This window comes from Monodelphis domestica, chromosome 4, assembly GCF_027887165.1.
Source record: "Monodelphis domestica isolate mMonDom1 chromosome 4, mMonDom1.pri, whole genome shotgun sequence".
In the NCBI taxonomy this organism is placed as follows: Eukaryota; Metazoa; Chordata; class Mammalia; order Didelphimorphia; family Didelphidae; genus Monodelphis; species Monodelphis domestica.
The window spans coordinates 89,921,798-89,936,684 of record NC_077230.1 but is presented as its reverse complement, the minus strand read 5'-3'; the positions used below and the strand labels follow the sequence as shown (position 1 = coordinate 89,936,684).

The 14,887-nt window shown below is 41.5% G+C and overlaps 1 protein-coding gene across 7 annotated transcripts in view; it reads right to left on the bottom strand.

Annotated features, from left to right (window-relative positions):
- KALRN (kalirin RhoGEF kinase) overlaps window positions 1–14,887 on the bottom strand; it is a 1,009,634-nt gene that overhangs the window by 709,171 nt on the left and 285,576 nt on the right. For all 7 annotated transcript variants that reach the window (XM_056793564.1, XM_056793558.1, XM_056793562.1 and 4 more), the window contains exon 2: window positions 5,990–6,064. In XM_056793564.1, the coding sequence (XP_056649542.1) occupies window positions 5,990–6,064 (75 nt within the window). The remainder of the gene's footprint in view (window positions 1–5,989; window positions 6,065–14,887) is intronic.

Genomic DNA, 14,887 nt, shown 5'->3' with positions numbered 1-14,887 from the left:
ACACCAGCATTCTCTGCTTTTAGTAGTAGCAACACTAGCAGTACTAGTAGAAGATATAATAACCTGTTTATGCAGTGTTTTAAGGTTCATAAAGCACTTTACAGTCAATCTAGATCTCAAAACAAACTTCCAAGGTAAATAATGCAAGTTATTATTATTATTATTTTAAACTCTTACTTTCTGTCTTAGTAACATCTCTGGCACAGAGGGGCAAGGGCTAGACAAACAGGGTTAGATGACTTGTCCTGGGCCACAGAACTAGAAGCATGAGGCCAGATTGGAAACCAGGTCCTCCCAACTGCAAGCCTGGCTGTCTAGCCACTGTGCCACCCAGCTGCCCCTGTAATGCCAGGATCATTATGTCCATTTTGCAGATGAGGAAAAATGGAAACCTGGCTCATTGACCTGCAAGAAGTGTCTCCTTTACATATACTTCTCTCCCTGCAGTGCTTGGCTAGGGAAGTTTACAAGGGTTGGGGTGAGGCCACTGCCACCAGAATGTTATCTTTGCATTAAATCACACACCCAGAGGACTGTAATGGATTCCCTGAGGCCCTTCGGTCCAAGCAGCTGGGCATTTAAGCTATCTTTGGTAGATTGATAGCTCTTTTGTTTCTAAAGCCCTTCTCAAGGGAAAGAGTCTATGATCTAACTATTTCCTGAAAATCAAATGTGCTTTCTTAGTAGGCTGGGTTGGTTGGTTTTTTGACCTGAGATAGATATTCTCTTAGTCAACTGAAAAAGTGAAGTCAGAATCTTAAAAAATATATATACATATATTTTAGATACATTTATATATATGATAAAAATTAAAACAAAAAATCAGTATTTAAAGAAAATTCAGTACAAACGGAATGTCCAGGTATAGTCATGTCTCCTACAGTCCCACAAGTCTCCTCCTTTAAAATTTTTTTCTTTATATCATGTTTTTACATCACTTTTATTTCTAAATGTATGCGTCTCCCTTCCCTACCCATCATGCTACTTATTTCAAAATATTAAAAAGGAAGAAGAAAAATGTTCATTAAAACCAATCAGCATCAACTAAATCTGACAGTAAATGCAAGTTTTCATTCCCATAATCCCCCAGTTTTACAGAGAAGAAAGGAAGATATATTTTCTCATCTCTTCTTTGCAGGAAGTATGGCATAGGGGCAGCTGGGTGGCTCAGTGGATAGAGAATTAGACCTAGAGATGGGAGGTCCTAGGTTCAAATTTGACCTCATATACTTCCCAGCTGTGTGACCCTGGGCAAGTCACTTAATCCCCATTGCCTAGTCCTTGCCACTCTTGTGCCTTACAAAAGGTACAGGAAAGAAAGAAAGAAAGAAAGAAAGAAAGAAAGAAAGAAAGAAAGAAAGAAAGAAAGAAAGAAAGAAAGAAAGAAAGAAAGAAAGAAAGAAGAGAGAGAGAGAGAGAGAGAGAGAGAGAGAGAGAGAGAGAGAGAGAGAGAGAGAGAGAGAGAGAGAGAGAGAGAGAGAGAGAGAGAGGGAGGGAGGGAGGGAGGGAGGGAGGAAGGAAGGAAGGAAGGAAGGAAGGAAGGAAGGAAGGAAGGAAGGAAGGAAGGAAGGAAGGAAGGAAGGAAGGAAGGAAGGAAGGAAGGAAGGAAGGAAGGAAGGAAGGAAGGAGGAAAGAAGTGGACCTGAGTTTGAATCATGGCTCTAAAAGACCCTGGCAAATCATTTCCTTTCACTGGATCTCAGTTTTCTATCTTATGAATGAAAGATTTTATGATCTTGAAGGTTCCTTATCTATGACTCTAAGACAAGCATTGTAATTATAATTATATAGCATTTAACTTAAAATTTTTTAAATTTATTTATTTGTTTGTTTGCTACATAAAATTCCCAGGCATTTCCCTCTCTCTCCCTTCTCTGTATTACTGAAGGCATCATTTGACAAAAAGAAATATGCATATTTAAAATTATGTCTTGCTGATTCCTATTTATCAGTTCTTTCTCTGGAAGTTGACATACCTAAGTTATTCTTCAAACAATATTCCTGTTGCTGTATGTGCTAAAATATATGAAGCACTTTGTCAAATTTATAAGAATATGAATAATTCCCCAATTGATAAATGGTCAAGAGGTATGAACAGACAATTTTTGGATGAAGAAATCAAAGCTTTATATAACCATATAAAAAAATAATCTGCATCATCATTGATTAAAGAAATGCAAATCACAGCATTCAGTATTGACTTTTGCTGTGATTTTTTCCATTTGCATTATTAGTCTATGTATGTCATCCTATGCTTCTCTGCCTTCTTGATATTCATAATTTCTTACAACAGTCATATTCTATTATATTCATGTACCACAATTTGTTAAGCTATTCAATCTTTGATCATCTCTTTTGTTTTCAATTTTGCAAATAAATATTTTGATGGATGTAGTACTAACCTCTCTAATTTGCCTCCCTGAGGGTATATGCTTAGCACTGAGATCTCTAGCTCAAAAGGTATGGACATGTTAGTTGCTTTCTTTAAGTAATTCTAAATTCCTTCCTCCTTCAAGATGTCTTCCCAGATTTTGGCCTTCCCCTCCATTGGCTCTCAGTTCTAAATATTTTTTCCCTCTTACAATTTTCTTATCACACTTTGTATCGCTCCTTTGTTCTTTTCACATCCCCCTTTGAATCATGCTTAAAAGTGTCCATGCTTGACCCCCACCATTAAATCATAAACTCTCTGGAAGCAGGGGTTAAGTTGTTTTTCGTCTTTGATCCCCAATGCCTAGCAATATCAGGTGCTTTTTGATATATTTGTTGGATCTAATTGAATTGTTCTCCGGACAAGAAGATGCTGCCACATCAGCTGGGAACTGTGTAAGTGGGTGGAGGAGGAAATAGAGCATGTCTGACGTGAGGAATTCCAGGAGTACAGAAGCAGGTATGACCTGAGACACAAGGAAGATGGCTGAGCTAACCAAGAAGAGATCTCAACAAAGAAAGGTTGGACAGGGGACAGCTGGGTGGGTGGCTCAGTGGACTGAAAACCAAGCCTAGAGACAGGAGCTGCTCAGTTCAAATTTGGCCTCAGATCCTTCCAAGCTGTATGACGCCAAGCAGGTCCCTCAACCCCAATGCCTAGTCCTTACTGCTCTTCTGCCTTGGAATCAATATTTAGAGTTGTTTTTGTTTTTTTTTTAAGTTGAATTAAGGACTACTTTAGATGGCACTGGACTTTGTGCTTGAAGACTTTAGTGGGGGAACTGACTTGTGAACATGCCCTTTTTTTGTGTGTTAATGAGGAAATAGAATCCAACCTTCCTTGTTGGTCTAAGAGGAGGATAAGTATCAATCCTGAACTTGGACACACGTGCTCCCAGCCCCAACAACTTCTTGAGGTGGTGAGCACAAATACATCCACTTTCCAGGTGAAGAAAATGAATCTCAGAGAAATCAAGTGATTCACCTATAAAGATGTGATTCTGTATCTAAGAAGTAGCACGGCCAAGTCTTGCAAGAGTCCAGGTCCTCTAATTCCAAGTCAATGTTCTATCTTGTGCGTAAAAACTGCCTCTCCGTGTGTTCAGAAGGATAAATCACCTTGTTTCCTCTGAATGTGTCTGCTCATCTCACTCTTGTGCTCTGAAATATTGGTCTTGTTTGTTTCTGACACCTTGAACCAGGTGGGAAAACAGTAATTGATGGGTGTATATCCTTTCTGCCTCACTCACCCTCTTTCCTCACCATCTGGCTTCCTCCCACCAATCCATGCTAGCAAAGATGAGTCTGGAATATTATAGCCTACTCCTAGGATCAAATATCCAGAGCTGCGAGGGACCCTTAGAGTCCTCCTGGTCCGATATCCAGGACTCGGCAACTCCCTTGACGTTGGACCACACCACCTTTCCCTATGACACTATTCCTTCTCCTCCAAGTTATAGTATAAATCTTACCAAGAAATCAATAAAGCCTCAGTGGATGGAGGTGTTGATTAGGGGAGAGAGGGAGGGAGGGAGTGGAGCCAATGCCTAGCTGAGGGTTGCTCACTTCTTATTAGGAAGACAAATCTCTCAGTGCAGGAGATGAAGGATAAGGAGAAGCTGTGGGGGATTTGTTTGGAAGACGCCATAAGGAGAAAACTGAAGGTCAGGAAGAGGGTAAGGAGACCACTCAGGAAAATCACTCATCTCCTCCCCCTCTGAGCCACTGTAGATCTGAACTCAAATTGAGCCTTGGGGATGAACTAGACTGAATGAATAGACCTCTCCAGCTGCAAAGGCTCTTGGGGGGTCATTTTCCACACAGAGTGAGACCTGCTGTGCTTGACAGACTGGGAGCTGGGGGGGAGGGGAGCTCTTGCTTTAAAAGTCCTCCATACAGACAGATAATTGTCTCCCCTTTCCAGAGTTAAACCGTTCTCTCCTACTGCCAGCTTTTCAGCAATGCCATGATTTTAGAGCGAAGAATAAATGGCGTGGTCATATGCATTTGAATTCTCACTCTTCAGAGTTATAATAATATAAAATGCAGTCATTGGTCTCAGCCCCACAGAAATGGGCTGTGCAGATTCAAATGATGCACCCATGGCACAGATTTCTTTATCAGCACTAATCGGAACTGAGTTGTAATGAACATGCACTACCTAAATATAGCTCTATTTCTCAGCATTACCCTTGGTAAATCTCACTATCTCAGAAGAAGACAGAGGCTCACACAGGATGCTCCCCATGGAACATGCTTAGAATGTGTCTTCATCAATGCAGACACATTTTGTTAAGAAAGTGACTGGAACATCTCTACTTTTTGACAGAAAGACTTCAGCGCAAGACATATGTCTCACGGGAGATCAAAGTCAGAAATAAAGGTGACACATACTCCAAATATTAACTTTCTGTGGTAGCAAGGAACTGGAAACAAAATTGTCTATTGGTTGCGATATGGCTAAGGAAAGTGTGGTCTGTGAATATGTTGCTGCAAATGATGAATTTGAAGAATTCAGAGACTCACTGGAAGATCTATATGAACTAATGAAGAGTGAAATAAGCAGAACCAGGAAAACAATGTGCACAATGGCTGTGTACAATAATGTAAAGGTAAAAAAACAATAAAAAGAACAATAAAATGTTAACAAAGCCTTTTTTTAATGATTAGACTTTTCCCTGAATAATAAAGAAAGAAATATAGCTGCTTCCTAGAAGAGTGGTATTCTGGATATGGAAAATTACAGAGATTATCAGACTTTCTAGATATGTTGGTTGGTTCTACTATATTGGTTTCTACTATATTTACTAATTCCTTTCTTACTTCTTTCCTTGGTCCCTCTCTCCTTTCCTCTCTTAATTCCTTCTTTCCTTCCTCCCTCCCTTCATTCCTTTTCTTCTTTCCTTCCTCCATTCCTCCCTCCTTCCTTTCCCTCTTCCTTCTTTCCTTCCTCCCTCTCTTCATTCCTTCTTTTCCTTCCTTCTTTATGTCCTTCCTCCCTCCCTCCTTGTTTCTCTCCTTGCTTCCCCCCTTTCCTCCCTCCCTCCAACAAAAGGTATCTAACTGGATTGGGGACAGGGGGTGAATATATTAAAATGAAAATAGTATAGAAAAAATTATCAGTATAAATTAAAATTTGACAACAAAAAAGAATGTTTTATGTATCTATCCAGAATAAAAACATGTGAGGAAAGCAAAATGAAAGATGTCTTCTGGACACCCATCCTTAATAATCCCAGGTAATTTGCCCATGTATCCCTAGTCTCTAAAAGGACTAAGCAAAGGAACATTTTCAGTGTCCTGGAAGGCCAATGAAATTAAGTAGGCATCCCTTCAAGTCCCTCAAAGGACTTTGAATTCTATTCAAGAAAGTTTGGTAGTAGTGAGTTAAGGGCTTTTAAGGGAGGGCTAGGGATGAGTACAAGGATAAAGAATCAATTCCCCAAAGAACAACGTAATAATGAATACCCAAGCCTAGGCCAGTTTTTTTTCAGTCTCTAATTGAGCAGTTAAAGAAAAGTTCCCATTACTCTATTCTATCCAGTTCTACTTAACTTACCTGACACAAAGGCCACTTTTTCCTTTAGGATAGGGAGGACATCAGCAGCTTTCAAGCCATCATTTCGAAAAGAACCTGTAGAACACAGAAATCAGTAAATAAGAGTCAAATAGAGGAGGACCAAACTTCAATCCCAACCACGTTCCCACCTTCACTCCATCCCCACCTCCATCGAAGAAGAGAAAAGAATGCCTCACTGCTCCCTGATAGATAAAGAGTATGATCCAATCCAGCAAGCATTTATTAAGTGTCCATCAGGTGAAAAATGTGGTACTGGGCACTAAGGATGCAAGGACAAGGGGGGGGGGGGTGGAGTCTCTCCCCTCAGGAAGCTTACATTGCCCCCATACATATAGCAGGTAAATATATAAACACATGTACAATGACTTGTAGTGAAGGGAGGAAGCACAGATGACAAGAGGATGCAAGAAATGTCTGAGCTGAGCTTGGAAAGGAAGCTAGAAACTGTAAGAGGCAGGCAGATAGAGGGGCCTGCCAATATGGAGGGTAGGTTGGGACCTGGGACAAAATTCGAAGTTCTGGAAAAAGGAAGTGCATCACTTTGGCCCGAAAGAAGAGTCCATGAAGGAAAGTAATATACGATAAGACTAGAGAGGGAGACTGAAGCCAAATAGTGAAGGACTTTAAATGTAAGCCAAGGACTTTGTATATTAACCTGAAGGAAATAGGGAGCCAAGGGAAGTTCTCCAATTGGAGAGTGATTCACTTAGATGCATACTTCAGGAGATTATTTTGGCAGCTCCCTGAAGCACCGATTATAGCTGGCAGGGAGATCAATTAGGAGGCTGCTATAATAATCTAAGCAAGAAAAAAGAAGAGCCTGAGCAAGAAACTAAAACCATGCCAAGCCAAAGGGCTCAAGCCACTGCTGGTCTTCCTTTTGTTCCTAAAAGATAAAAATATTTCTGTCTCTCACATCCTCATTCTCTTTCCTTCTTTAATTCTCTCTGTCTCTGTCTCTCTGTTTCTTTCTATCTCTTTCTCTGTCTTTCATATTCTCTTTCTCTATCTTTGTTTCTATTTCTCTCACTTTCAATGAGTCTGTCTCTGTCTCTCTCATACACACACACACACACACACACACACACACACACACATACACCACTTGTCTCTGCAGAAGTCCAGTCCTGATGATCAGCATAGACAGATAATCTTCTGAACTCAAAGTTCCAAGCATTTCCATCTCCCCTTTCCATATAGGGCACTGCAGCTGATGGTTGACATTGTTCAGGTTCATAAAATAAAGTACAAAGAGCCATTAATAGCCCAATCCAGCACAGAATGGGTTAGATGCTAAGAAGAGGCCTGAACTCCATTTCTCCTCCTTAATCATCCCCAGCATCTACTCCTCCTTCTTCATCATAATCATTATTTAGCAATGAGTAACAAGCTGGGTTTTTTTTAATGTTGGTAAAGACCTCCACAGAAATTCTTCAGCCTCCCACAATAATCTATTGAGAAGTTTGTAATCACTCTCACAGTTGGGAAGTTCCTTCTGAAACCTAATCGAATTCTTCTTGGGGGCCTGGAGACAGGAGCACTGGACCCCGAGGGGAGTGAGAAATGAAAGAAGAAAACAGCAGCCTTTGGGTTGAAAGGGCAGTAGCCCAACCCAGTGCCAGATGTGTGGGATGGGAAGAACCATAGCATCAGAAGCACAGAACTCCAGGCCAGCACCAGGACCCCCAGATCCATTAATTAACATGCTTTTGCAATTATAGTCCTGATCAACTCCCTTGGAATCCCATCCCCTCCCGATTCCTTGCTGGTACTCGTCACTTGTTTCTCTTTGAAACATGACACAGATGGGCCCCTGGAAGCACAGCATCTCTCCTATCAGCCTCAGTGGGATAGAGGCAGGAAGATCACAGAGCTTGTGGCCTCTGCCTGACATCTATCTCCTCACTTCCTGCCTCCTCCCTTAGGGACTAGCTCATAATCTGCAGGGGGTTGGGGGCTGGAGGGACCAAACAGCGTTGTGTTTATAGCTAGAAAAATCCTTAGAATCATCTCATTGAGTCGCCTCAATTTACTGATGAGAAAACTGAGGACTCAACAAAGTAACAAGACTTTTTCAAGGTCACAAAAGGAAGCAAGTAGGAGAGGGTGGATCAAACCCAGGTTTCTGATTCCCAAATCTGGAGTTCTCTCTATTACGCCGAGGTACCATTCAGGGTAAAGTGTATAATCCTTATCCCAGGACTGAATCAACGTGGAGGTCACTATTCGCACCAGGGCTGCTAGAACAGAATGGCATAGCTCCAAAAAGTGAGAGCTAACATTTATAGAGTGCCTACAATATGCCAGGTACCATGGGAAGCACTTTACCATGATGATCACATTCGCTTCTCCCAATAACCCTGAGCGTAGGTGCTATTGTTGTGCCCATTTTAGAGTTGAGAACAGAGGCAAATAGGGGTTCAGTGACTTGCCCAGCATGGCATAGCTAGTAATAATAATAAAAATAATAATGATGGTGATAGCTAACATTTATGTAGCACCTACTATGTGCCCTTCTGCTAAATGCTTTGCAAGTATTATCTCATTTGTCCTTCTTAGCAACCCTGGAAAGTAGGCACTAGGTCATCCCCATTTTACAGTTGAGGAAATAGAGGCAAACAGAGATTAAATCAACTTGCCTAGTCATATCTGAGGCTGGATTTGGGCTCAGGACCTTCTAACTCCAGATCCAGCCCTCTGTCCAAGGAGTCACCAACTGCTCCTATACTCCAGGGAATTCACTGAATCATAAAATCCCAGACTTGGAAGGGATCTCAGAAGTCAGCTAGTCCAATGTCCCTACCTGATTTAGAAAAAATCTATAGGACATCCCTATCAAATGAATATTAGCCTCCATAGGAAGACGTCTAGTGATGGAGAATCCATTGCACTTTGGGATAGCATTCATTATTAGAAGCTGGGTTTCCTGCACACCCCAATATCAAGACCAAGACTTCCTATTTACAGCTTCTACCCTCTACTCTTCTTTCTGGTCTCTGGAGCCATTGTCTTCATTTGAAGGTTTTTATGTACACACACACACACACACACACACACACACACACACACACACACACAATGACCTAACTAAATGACTATTTAAATTTAAATTAAATTAAATTAAATTAAATTTAAATTTAATTTTTATTGAAAGGCTAAAAAGGACCAATTCTTTCAACCAGTCATTGTATGGCACAGTTCTGAACCCCATTTCCTCCTGGCTGACCTTCCCTGGATACAACCTATTAAAGATAGCACAGCAATGTGGATATCTCCTCAAGTCAGGCTGCTGAAACTGGGGAAGAGCTTTGTCCCTCCTTACCTTAAAGACCTTAAGATCTATCAATATGCCCTCCAGAGCCACCACGCCCCCAGAGAAGGGATGCCAGAAGAACAGATATGTTTCTCGCACCAGATGAACCTGATTGCCCAAGCTGACTAATTTCAAAGCTGAGGGTGCTGTGTTCCTTTGGTAGAGTCAAAAATTACATTAATATTCTTTTCTTTTCTTTTTTTAAAGCCTTTACCCTTCTGTCTTAGAATTGATACTATGTATTAGTCCATAGGCAGAAGAGTGGTAAGGGCTAGATAACTTGGGTTAAGTGACCTACCCAGGGCTACACAGCTAGGAAGTGTCTGAGGCCAGATTTGAACTCAGGACTTCCCATCTCCAGGCCTGACTCTCTATCCACTGGGCTACCCAGATGTCCCAATTACTTTAATTTGCAGTCAATAAGTCAGCAAGCATCTACTTTGCACCAGCTACTATATTCAATTCTGGAGCTGCAAGGAAAAAAAGAAGCAATTGTTGTCCTCAAGAGACTTATATTCTCCTGGAAGAAATAATATCTACACATATAAATATATACAAAGATATATACAGAGTAAAAACAAGGCAACCTGCTCAGGGCTGAGTGGGAGAAGAGACTGGCAGCTGGGAATTGGGCAAACAAAAACTGCCAAGGAAATTGGTCTAAACTTCATTCAATTTTCTGTACACAACCTAAGGCTGAGCCAAGATGATTACTTTTTCCACTCTGCCACAGGCCTGCCTAGATTGTGGGTGAAGTGTGCCAGTGTACCCCATAGCAGCATTCCCAATGGCTTTTCCTCTTTTTCACCAGACAAGGCCCAATGGCAATGCTCTTCCAGGGGATGCCAAATATACCAGGCTTTTTGCACAATCCTTCCTTTTATATGCCTCTGTCTATAGCTACTTAGGGTAACTCTCCTATATTTATAGTCCAAGGTTGTCCACTCTCCTTGGTAAATGAGTCAATAAGCATATATTAAGTACTTAGTATGTTCCTTGGTTGGGGCAGCAAGGTGGCTCAATGGAAAGAGTACCAGGTCTTAGAGTCCCAAAAATTTATCTTCCTGAGTTCAAATCTGGCCTCAAATATTTCCTAGCTCTGTGATCCCAGTGTGAGAGAGAATTATTTACTCTATTGTCTATCCTGAATTAACGATGACTTAAGTACCTCTGCTTAGTTCCTCACTAGACTGAAGACAAGATTAACTCCCCCTTGTCTACTTTTGAATTGAATCAACAAAAGATAAAACACCCTACTTGGTATGAGGTCAGAAGATAGCAAGTTACTTAGAGAATTCACACCCTTAGAAATTCAATCAGCCTGGAATCTGTGAATCTTTTTTTATGAAAACTTAACCTTCAGAAGGTGAGAAGTCAATCCTATAGACACTGCCCCCTGGGCAGTGCTAAACAATTTGGTAACTGTGATTGGCCTTTGTGAAGAGGGGAAGGGACAAGAAGTCACCATAAAAAGCAAGCCCCAAACTCCTTCAGGGCAGATTGTCTTTCAGAAGATAGTTTGAATAGATTGCCTTCTGAAGATAATCTTAGATAGTCTTCAAGGGAGATTTGCTGGACACTACAGCTTGGAACATGGGCTAAGAACTTGGCTTCTACTTGGACTCTGACTCTTGGATTACTTTGTTGGGTGAATAAAAGGCTAACCTCTTTCCTAGCTTCTGGAGAGACTAGCTTCCAGTGTGGTTACTCACTACCAACCTTCCTGGTTGAGAGCTAATTAATCTCTGCCTGGATTAAGCACACTGGGAGCAAAACATTTAGGTTGAGAGGATAAATAACTTCTCTATCCCCCTCACATTTCTCTTCTTTATTGTTTTCTCTCTATTTGTAAATATTTGTAAATAAATTTCTGACTCAAGATATAATAAATACTGGTGACCACATAATTTCATATAATCATCATTCAACCATTAATTTTAACCTTTACACCAGGCAAGTAACCTAACCCTATTTGCATCAGTTTTCTCAATTGTAAAATGAGCTAGAGAAGGAAAGAGCAACTTATTTCAGTATTTTTGCCAAGAAAAAACCAAATGGGATCATGAAAAGTTGGACACAACTGAAATGGCTGAAAAATAAGAATAAATGTTTCAGACCCTACATATCTGGTAGACTCTTAGATTTCTCATGGATGCCTTATCTTTAATTTTCTAAAAACCTCATTGACTAGAACATCCTAAAATAGATCAGGAAAAGAAGCCTCCTCTTCTCTATTGGTAGTTCTATCAAATCTAAGAGAAGGAATGGTGATTCAATCCCAGGAAATGTCTCGAAGGTAAGTCTTGAGCAGGGTAAGGAAATTCCATTTAGGGGTAAAGGAATTCCAGAATTCTCCTGGCCTAATCTCCAAGTTTGAAGACTTGCCTGTTCTGCTGGTAGCCCCTGAGTAGGGTGTAGAAGGGAAAGGCTCCTAAGCAAGATCATAGATGTGAAAAAAGTTGAGTCATGAGCAAATGTGAGAATCTGAACCAGAAATAAATGGAAGGAGAGGTTAATTATGGGCTGGAGAGGGGAGAATATAGGCTGTGGAGAAGTCTCAAAGCCAGCTAGTAAAAGTTTGGCTCTGAAATAAATCTGGACCACGACAGGCTTCTGACAGGATGCCAGTTGGCTACAAATGGTTAAGTTCTGGGTGAATCCCAATGTACTCACAGAGTCCTAGACATGGTTCTCCCTCAAGGAATAATATGAGGCTGTGTTCTCCTTCCCAGGCCAGCCAACACCTGTTCCCCATCAGGTATTATCAACCTCTCTCACCTAGATGGGCCTAAGGGAAATGAGGAGGCTGCAGGGAGATGCAGTTCTTCAGGCCTCCCCTAGAGCAAATCTAATTAAGAGACCTCTCTCTTTCTCCATTCCTTGCACCTCCCAAGGGCTCCACACTGACAATTTAGCCAGGGTAAAATGGCTTTTCCCAGACATCCAGTTCAAACTCCAACAAGGAATTCCAATGTAAGCTACTTAAGGGCAGAAACTGTTTTTCATTTTGTCTTTGTATCTTCAATGTTCAGTCATTTTCTGTTATGTCCAACTCTTTGGGATCCCATTTGGGGCTTTCTCACCAAAGATACTGGAGTGGTTTGTTTTTTTCTTCTCCGGCTTATTTTATAGATGAGGAAACTGAGACAAACAGGCTTCCCCAGCTAATAAGTGTCTGAGGCCTGATTTGAACTCGTGAAGATGAGTCTTCCTGACTCTAGACCCTGTACTCTTTCCACTGTGCCCCTTTGTAGCCTCAGCACCCAGTGTAGTACCTTGCTCATTGTGAGAGAGGGATGAGGATAGAGATAGGGTTAGATAAAAGGCCTACGTGCTTCCATTAATATTGGGGACTCTCAAAGGAGGAAGTTCCCGCTACCAGTACAGACAGGAATATTCTCTGCAATTAATAGCCTTAAAACAAGGGTTCTTATTCTGAAACCCATGAACCAGGGGTGCCCAAACTTTTTACACAGGGGGCCAGTTCACTGTCCCTCAGACCATTGGAGGGCCGGACTATAAAAAAAAACTATGAACAAATCTGTATACCACTGTCTGGGATAGCGGAGACTGCAGCACCCGCTGTGATGGGCCTGTCACACCTTGCACAGGCCCATCACCGCCACCACTATACTGGGCAGCATGATACACAGTGCAGAATCCCCTCCCCCAGACTGCCACTCATCATGCTGACATCTTCCATTGTGCAGCCACATGATCTTTTGTGTGGCGCCTCGTTCTCATTCAGTTACTCTCAGAACAAGGCACCACGCAAAGGATTATGTCACCGGAAGAAGTACTGTGCATGAGTGACGCCACGCTTTGCAGCACCACCACATACAGTACTCCAGGATACATTGGCATCCTGTGCTTCTCTCACTGGCCACCAATGAAGGAGGTGCCCCTTCCGGAAGTGTGGTGGGGGCTGGATAAATGGCCTTAGGGGGCTGCATGTGGCCTGCAGGCTGTAGTTTGGGGACCCCTGCCATGAACTTTTAAAAAGATATTTTGATAGCTACATTTCAATATAATTTGTTTCCATTTTAATCTTATACACTTAGAAACATTATTCTGAACAAAGGTCTGTCCATAAACTTTACCAGATCAGATATATGGATACCAACCAGTTGATTATTGCAGTAGTCTAGGCAAGAAGGGATCTGTATTTAAATGATGCTGCTAAATTTCTTTCTTCTTTCTTTCCTTCCTTTCTTTTTCTTCTCTTTTTTTCTCTCCCTCTCTCTTCCTTCCTTGCTTTCTCTCTTTTCTCTTCTTTCCTTCCTTCTTCCTCTCCATCTCTATCTCTTTCCCTCTCTCTTCCTTTCTTTCTTTCTCTCCCTCTCTCTTCCTTCCTTGTTTTCTCTCTTTTCTCTTCTTTCCTTCCCCTTCCCTTCTTCCTCTCCATCTCTATCTCTTTCCCTCTCTCTTCCTTTCTTTCTTTTTCTTTTTTTCCTTCTTTCTCCTCTTCTTCTTCCTCCTCTTCTTCATCTTCCTCCTCTTCTGCTTCTTCTTCCTCCTCCTCTCTCTCCTTCCCTCTCTCTCTCTCCCCCTTTTAAACTCTTACCTTCTGTTTTAGAATCAATACTGAGTATTGGGTCCAAAGCAGGAGAGCAGGATGGGGATAGACCACTGGGGTTAAATGGCTTGCCCAGGGTCACACTATTGCTAACTTTTAAAAATAAATATTTCGTCTACAATAGTGTTCATGCTTTTTGTTTCCTTAGAAAATGCATTTAAAATGTTAAACAAATGCTGTCCAATTTATTACTAACTTTAAATTAGCGAGGCATAAAACCAATGTAATATTGCTCTAACAATAGCACACTTATCTCTTTTCCTTCCCTTACACCCCTCTTCTTTTTGTCACTTCTCTGGCACCATTCCACTCCCCTCGGGAAAGTAGTTCAGAAGACAGTCAAACCTGCCTTCTGGACTCCAGAACTCTAGGAGAGCTTTCCAGTTTGCTGTTAGTAAAGCAAATGAGTCTCTTTCTGAGAAAGTCCTGTTCCTTGCCCCAGGGAGCGGCAGAAAGAGACAAACACCAATTTGTCCTAATCCAGAAGTCCCAGAACCTCACACTTCAAATCCCGTCCTTCATTCCCTATTTCTCCCATCACTCTATCTAAATGCAGCTTCTCTAAGAAAACTTGCCTGCTTCATTGCTACATCTTTCATTTCTCTGCTCTTTGGGCTCCAATCTGCCCTCTATACCAAATGATATTCCAAATGTACTGCTCTAATCAGGCCACTCACCTGCTCACACACTTTCTTCATCCCCTTCTTGCTGAATAAAATGAAAACTGCTTAGGATGGCATTCAATGCCCTCCACCACTTGGAGCTTCCCTACATTTCCAGCCTTTTCTCTCATTACTCCCCTTCAGAGACTCTTTGCTCACACCAAACTAGACAAATTCTCAATCCCCATACAGGTGTCACATGTTTCTACCCCCTAGCCTTTGCTCACTCCGTTCTTTACATCTTGAATGTTCTCCCCTGACATCTTCTACTATAGAAACCCAGATGTCAAGATCCAGCTCAAATAAAGATCTCTTCTTCCACTTCC